Source organism: Lactuca virosa, chromosome 7 (assembly GCF_052849685.1).
Source record: "Lactuca virosa cultivar CGN04683 chromosome 7, Lactuca_virosa_CGN04683_v6, whole genome shotgun sequence".
Classification (NCBI taxonomy): Eukaryota; Viridiplantae; Streptophyta; class Magnoliopsida; order Asterales; family Asteraceae; genus Lactuca; species Lactuca virosa.
The window spans coordinates 180,549,175-180,556,715 of record NC_136432.1 but is presented as its reverse complement, the minus strand read 5'-3'; the positions used below and the strand labels follow the sequence as shown (position 1 = coordinate 180,556,715).

The window sequence follows — 7,541 nt, the reverse complement described above, 5'->3', positions numbered from 1 at the left end:
TGAGTGGGTCAGGCTTGGAAGCCTGGTGAGCATATAGGGTTTTCAACCCACAATAAATAATAAACTCTTTAAGTTTATCAATCAAAAAATAATTTATTAATTTCATCAACCAAAAACAACCCTAATTACCCATTCCCGTTATCCTCACCTTACCTCCCTAAAACAACTATCACAAGGGACCCAGCCTAAGGATTTTCATTAGGGGTGACAACATTGCTTCAGAGGTTCCTCAATAATTTATGTCAAATAAGGCAACCATCGGGGTGACAACTTTGCTTTCCTCAGCAAATTATGTCAAACAAGACAACCTAACATAAAACAACCAATAAGGTGACAACATTGCTTTCCTCAACAATTTATGTCAAATAAGACCACCAATAGGGTGACAACATTGCTTTCCTCTGCAATTTATGTCACATAAAACGATCACCGGAGTGACAACATTGCTTTCCTTCAGCAATTTATGTCAAATAAAACAAACACCTGGGTGACAACATTGCTTTCCCTCAGCAATTTATGTCAAATAAAACAAACACCGGGGTGACAACATTGTTTTCCTTCAACAATTTATATCAAATAGGCACGAAGTCACATCGTCGCCAAGGTTTATACAACAGGCACTAAGTCCATAGCTGCCAACATACTAAATCCGTAGCTACCAACGTACATCTATACTGTACTAAATTCATAGCTACCAACGTACATCTATACTGTACTTCTATCCCTCATACTTTATCTACCCATGTTTTACCCAACATATTTGAAGATAAAATATATATATACATTTTAAATCATTTTAAACATGTATAAAACATTCATTCAACATCCATCTCAAATAAACAAACAACATATATACACATATCACGTATTTTATATAAAATACTTCATATCTATGTGTAAGATGAAAGTGACTATACACTCACATGATTTGATGATAACCGGGCAGCAATTCTTTTCCTAAAACGTTCGTTTCTAATAAAACCGGGAGTTTTATTGAGAAACCGGGCTCTGCGAAAGGTCAGGCTACAAAACCGAAAAGATAAATTTTCCGGGCTTCACGGGCACTTCGTGGCGTATTCCGGGGGTTATAATCGATACCGGGGCTTCGGGGGATGTTAATATGAAAGAAATATGAGTTTAGGGGCTAAAATTGACACTTTTCCAAAATAAACCCGGGAGGTCTCGCACCCTCCTATTTATAGGAGCGAGCCTCCTGATCCAACGGCTGAGAAGCCTGCAGGTGGCGAAGATCCGAAGCTCGCAGGGGAGGGCTCGCACGAGGGCTGCGCGTGCGAAGTGGCTGCTGGCCTCTTGTGATTGGACCGAGGTCTAGGTCCGAAGTAGGGGCATCCGTGGCATTCATGCGAGGGTTCGGACATGTGCTAGAGTGTACGTGTCGCCTTCTCAGTGGACCACTTCGGATCAGCTCACGAGATCGGATGACTCAGCAGCTCGGACACGTGGCTCGCATGACTCACCAATTTCGGACACATGGCACGTTCTAAGCGAAGGTGACGTGGCCGAAGCCACCTATGCGAAATTTCTCGGTTTTCGCGCCAAAACTTCTAAAATCCTTAACTTTCGCATACGAGCTCCGTTTTTGACGTTCTTTATATGCACGCGTAGGTAAAATTACGCTCTACAACTTCCGTTTAGACTTCGTCGGCTAACTTTGATTTTAATTTTTATATTATTATTTTTAACAGACCGGGACAGGAAATCCGTTAAAAATTCATAATTTCTTCATCCGACGTCCGTTTTCGTCAGACTTTTTACCGTTGTGCTACTATTTACGAGACCTTCGATTCTCATTTAGGTTGTGTAGGCTAAAAATCACTCGATCTATAATTCGAGTTTTTAGCTGTCTACTACTAAGCTGAAACTTCGAAAAATCATAACTTCCTCATACGAAGTCAGATTTGGGTGTTCTTTTTATACCTACTCTCGGTTTAACGAACACTACGAGTTTCGTTTAGATCACCAAGGCTAAAAAGTAGTTTATCGAAAACTCACTTTTTACGACATTCAGCACCGTGCCGGTTTTGTCGAAACTTCGACAGGTCATAACTTCTTCGTTATAACTCGGATTTCGGCATTCTTTATATATCCGTAATCCTTGTCACGACCACTACAACTTTCTTAATAAATATCAGGTTTATCTAATATTTATTTACGACACTCATTTTTAAACTCAATTAATTAAATCCTAATAATTAAGCATAAAACACATAAAACACATAATTTTCACATAATTCCTTTTCATTTCTCCAAAATGAGTCACAAAGGTTAACCTAGACTATCATGTCAATATTAATGCCTAGCCTAGAAACACGGGCATTATAGCGATCGAGAAGCAAACTCAGAACCGCGTTGCTGGTGGCTACCAGATCGACCATGGTCAATCAGCCCAGTCTCTATCTCAGGTTCGTATTCTTTTTTTAGGTTATTCTTCCATTAAAGAACTCACTATGCTTAGATCGTTGATAATTTTTGTTTCTTTTTTATGAATATGTTTGCATTGAGGTTTTGAGTTAAATGTCATGAATGATTTGGCAGCTAGTCCTACCAAAACGAGCACATGATTGCCACTCTTGAATTTGATCGTGATAGGAAATCTATGGGGGTTATTGTATCCTAAAACTATGGGAAAAAGTCCCTGCTTGTAAAGATAAAAGTAAAACAATCCCATATTTGGTTTTAGGGTTTTTTTTTTTCATTTTAATGTCTAATGTTTGTCCAAATGGAAAGAATTAACAAAATAGGTGCTAAATTTTTGACAGGGTTTTGTTGAGAACTTCTTAGAAAGAAGCTCCTACATCTAGTTGTCAGATGGGTCTGTTGTTGAACTTGATGAGAAGGCAAAATCAGTAATCCTAGACAACCTTAATGAATTGTCCTCAAGTGCATTAAGTGTATTGGGTTTTGCATACAAAGATGACCCTTCAGAGTTTGCAACATATAATAGGGATGAAGAACATCGTGCTCATAAACTTTTACTTAATCATGCCTCTTACCCTTTAATCGAAAGTAATATAACCTTCGCTGGCTTAGCAGGACTTCGGGTAAGCAGTTAATTCGCTGGCTTAGCAGGACTTGTGATGGTGTGAATGATGCACCTGCTTTGAAATTGGCTGATATTGGGATTGCAATGGGCATTGATGGAACTGACGTAAGTGTATTCTAATAGAGATGATGAATGTACTCTTTTTGTAGACATAAATTTAATGCGAATATTTTTGGCGTTTTTTTTCTCCAGGTTGCAAAGGAGGTTGTTGACATGGTTCTGACTGATGATAATTTTAGCACGATTGTGGCTGTAGTTGGAGAAGGCAGATCCATTTACAACAATATGAAAGCCTTTATCCGGTTAGTTAACCAAACACTACCATAGTTAAACATAGTCTGAAACTAATTGCATTTTGTCCACTTGTGTCTGACAGGTATCTGATTTCTTCAAATATTGGTGAGGTTGCTAGCATCTTTCTAACTTCTGCCATTGGGATTCCAAAAGGCTTGATTTCAGTTCAGCTTCTATGGGTGGATCTGGTTAAGGATGGCCCACCTGCAACAGCCTTGGGTTTTAATCCACTAGACAGATACATCATGAAAAAAAGCCCCTCGCAGGAGTGACGATTCCTTAATTAGTCCTTGGATTTTATTCTGATATCTCATAAGTTTTTAAAACTCTAAAATTGCATTTGGTTTATAGCATGATTTTGAAAAATAATGGAATTGTGATAAAAATGGAATCCGAAAATTATTAAATGGAGTGTTCAGTTTTGGGATTCTTTTTCGTGGGTGTTCTTAGTTGGATCAGACAGTCAGGTACTGAATACTATTTCCTAAGATTGTGATACATGCATCTGTAGTATTGAAAAGTTCCCCATATTTGAAAGCAATTACGGTTAAAAGTTTTAACTAAATTAATTGTCACAAATGATGATGTAGAGCTGGTGGGGTTTGCAAACTTCTTCAGACTGAAATCAAAACCATTCCAATAACAAATGTGTCTTAATTCTGTATTCAGATGCTACATCCATTTGTGTTGCAAAAAATGACTTTTTTGCCCTTTGGAACATTTCTTGATATGTTTTTTAAATGTAGGCACTACAATTTGTGGAGGCAAAATATTTAAAGGCATTTGATCTTGCCTCCAAACCTGAAGGAAGTAGGAACCCAACAAAAGACTTGATTTGAAATTGAATAATATATTGTTTTACATAAATGGTAGTCACAAAAAACAGAAGAATTGCTTCTTGATTTGAAGTAAAAATCAATAGTGAGTAGCCTGCAGCCCTACAATCATTCTAAATGAAACTACTAATGCAACCGCTTGTGTAAGTCTCATTTCATACCAAGTTTATTTTTTGGGGGCATTTGTGTCTTGTCTGCATAGATTAATCTAAATGGAAAAATATATAGAAACTAGGGATGTAAGTTTGACCCGCGGGGACCTGACCCGAACATGGCAGTATTCCCCGACTTGACGGGTAATCAGGCGGGGACCAGTTCTATTTTTTATATCCGAAGCGGGTACGGGTCGGTGACTGGTATGACAATATCTGCCCCGTTTAATACCCGATTATATATATATATATATATATATATATATATATATATATATATATATATATTAAAATTTAAAAATTTATGAGGATATTTTATTTTTATTAGTGTTGCAATTAAAACCTAAGAAGATAATCTATACAATATTAGCCTAACAAAGATTTTTTTTAATAGTTTGCTGCTTCAGCTGGTATTTATTTCATAGCCTGTATATGATAGTTTACCAAATTCATGCTTAATAGTCTTTTAGATAATTTAAATATTTTGCTTTGTGTATGTTCACCAAGAAATTTTATCATTAGGAAACCTCATATGTTTAAAATCTCATATGTTTAAAATATAGTATCTAATTGATGATCCTAAGCTCAATGCATTCAAGATAATCGTTATATATAATTTAGTGATAATGTCATTTTTAATATATCTTCAAGTTATGCTTCTTAAATGAAGAATACAAAAAAGACCAAGCTATTTCTCCTAAACCTCATCTTTATTTTTTCCCAACAATTATTTAAGTTAAAAGATGTGCATATTGAAAAATGAACGTGAGAGTATTTGTGTTATCCTTTGAAAATTAATGTGAGACTTGATAAAGAGGTTAAGTGGAGAAGCTTTTTAAAGAGGTTAAGTGGAGAAGAAAATGTTGATCTTTTAATGTTGTTCTTTTACAATGTTGTTCTTTTACAGGTGGTTGGAATTGGACCTAAAGTTGGTTGCTGATATAGGAATAGTGGGTGCTCCAAATGCAGGAAAAATCATGTTTTAAAGTGTTATTAGTGTTGACATGTAGTGTTGTTTGACATGTAATGTTAGGTAACTTGTTTGACATGTGATATTTTTTCGAAATGAATTATTATTCTTATGTATGGTATTTTATTTTGTATTATGATAATTTTAATATGTTGTTTAATTTGAAAATTAGTAATTCTATCACAAATATATATATTTTTAAAACATTTAAAATTATGACACGCAAATACGTGCCATCTTCATTTATGACAGGGGCTTTAATGATACGCAATGCGTCTCCTAAACGCGCGTCGTAAGGTTACGACACGCAAATGTGTGTCGTCTTCCTTTATGACAGGGCCTTCCTTTATGACAGGGCCTTCCTTGATACTCATTGTGTGTCGTAACTACGCGTCGTAAATGCGCGTCGTAAATAGACGACGCGCAAGAGCGTGTCGTCTCTCCTTATGACAGAGCCTTCCTTGACACGCATTTGCGCGTCGTCTGAGTGTTTTACGACACGCATTGCGCATCGTAAAAGACTGTTTTTCTAGTAGTGGTGGTGGATCCTATCATGTGTTTATATTTCTATGTTCATGTTTTTCTTGTTAATGGTGTGGGGCATGGTGTTCAAACTTTAAATCTTCATATATATATATATATATATATATATATATATATATATATATATATATATATATATATATATATATATCTTATATTTTAGCAAATCAGTATAAATCTTACTTTTCATCTAAGTGAAAAATATCCATAAAATAAAATGTAAAACCCCACTCATGTAGTTCTTTGACCTTCAATTTATTTGCTTCTTTAATCCTTAACAGGAAGCTAATTTTTTTTGGTTCCCTCCATTTGCCAAATTTGATTCCATCATTTCTGAATTGTCTATGATCTGGAAACCACTGACTAACACTATAAAACTTTTAAACTAGATGGGTTTATCTTTGATGAAGAATCAATTTAACAACATTTGGAGTTTGCCCATCTTCTGATTAATGTAGCTGTAATCTGCATCATTTTCAGAAGTAATTGTTCATTCAAGTCATATGATTGAAAACTTTGATATTAATATAGCAAAATGAATAAAAGACTATTAATTACCCTAAATTTGTAGAATGGAGTGGTGCTTGATCAGTTGCTTCGTGTTGATCTGGCTGGGAAAGCTGGAGATGGATTATTAATATAACTTTTGGTTCTAAGTAATTGTTGTTACTTTAGTAATTCTATGACTATCTAAGAATGATCAAGAATATCTATACCCTGACAAGATAAATTTTGATACACCCAAAGAACAAGAGAAATATGTCTGTGAATGGATTGAAAAAAGGACTGACCTTTTGTGTACTTTTGATATACGTTTTTATCCAGGGAAGGTAAATTGTGCAAAGAGTTTATTTTCCATGAAAATTCAAAAATAGCCCCGAACTCGACGAGTTGGTGGCCCCGAACTCCTCGTGTTGAAATGATATGGACCACGTATTTTAAGTGATCACCTCGACGAGTTGGGAGGTATCAACTCGACGAGTTGGCTGGAAGAAATGAAACCCTAATTTCGGGGTTTTGCACCCTATTTAAACAACATTAACTACACAAGTTGGCCTCATTTCCAACCTCCATTTCCCTAAATCCTTACCTCGAAACTCTAAGGCACTTTTAAGAGTTTGTGAGCCATTTTTGAGTGTGTGCGTGTGTGTGTGTGTCTTTTTGAAGCCATTGGAAGAAAGGGAAGCTTGGGAGATACAAGAAGGAGCTGCTAGATCCAGAATCCTTGCTTCATTTTCGACATATTTCTGGTAAAACGTCTTAAACTTGCTTTGTGGTTGTTTAGATCTTCATCTTAGTGTTTCTTTTTCTTGTTTTTGTCCAAATGAAGTGGTCATTTGGAGTTGGACGTCCCATATGGAAAAACTCTTTCAGATCTCGGGTCTTAAGGAGATTTCATGGCATAAAGGTGCCAAATTTATGGCCCTAAGAGCTCCATGCGTCCTTTAAGACTTCGCTTTAGCCTTTTAAGCTTCATTTGTCCATGCATGTGTGTAAAGTTAAAGACTTTACGTGACCTTTTAGACTTTAATGTCCAAATCTGTGTTCATGAGTTCTATCTTGAAGATATAGTGGTTTTGGATTAAGACATAAGCCATTTAGGATTAGGGTTTGAGCTTAATGCCTTTGGAGTGGTTCTTAATGGGTAAAGCTGGAAATTTTACCCTTCTAGACGTATTATC

General features: G+C 35.9%; 1 protein-coding gene across 1 annotated transcript; it reads left to right on the top strand.

Annotated features, from left to right (window-relative positions):
* Positions 1 to 2,394: 2,394 nt before the first annotated feature.
* On the top strand, positions 2,395 to 5,332 carry LOC145127361 (calcium-transporting ATPase 1, endoplasmic reticulum-type-like). Its single transcript, XM_079062576.1, has 8 exons — positions 2,395 to 2,423; positions 3,055 to 3,169; positions 3,257 to 3,366; positions 3,441 to 3,626; positions 3,949 to 4,006; positions 4,105 to 4,122; positions 4,232 to 4,266; positions 5,254 to 5,332. Exons 1-8 carry the CDS (start codon positions 2,395 to 2,397, stop codon positions 5,330 to 5,332), a joined length of 630 nt encoding a protein of 209 aa, XP_078918702.1.
* Positions 5,333 to 7,541: the final 2,209 nt, after the last annotated feature.

Coding starts and splice junctions, on each gene's coding strand:
- LOC145127361 (XM_079062576.1), top strand. CDS start 2,395: ATGGTCAATCAGCCCAGTCTCTATCTCAG. Junction 2,424..3,054: donor CAGCCCAGTCTCTATCTCAG/GTTCGTATTCTT, acceptor CTGGCTTAGCAG/GACTTCGGGTAAGCAGTTAA. Junction 3,627..3,948: donor AAAAAAAGCCCCTCGCAGGA/GTGACGATTCCT, acceptor ATGATGATGTAG/AGCTGGTGGGGTTTGCAAAC.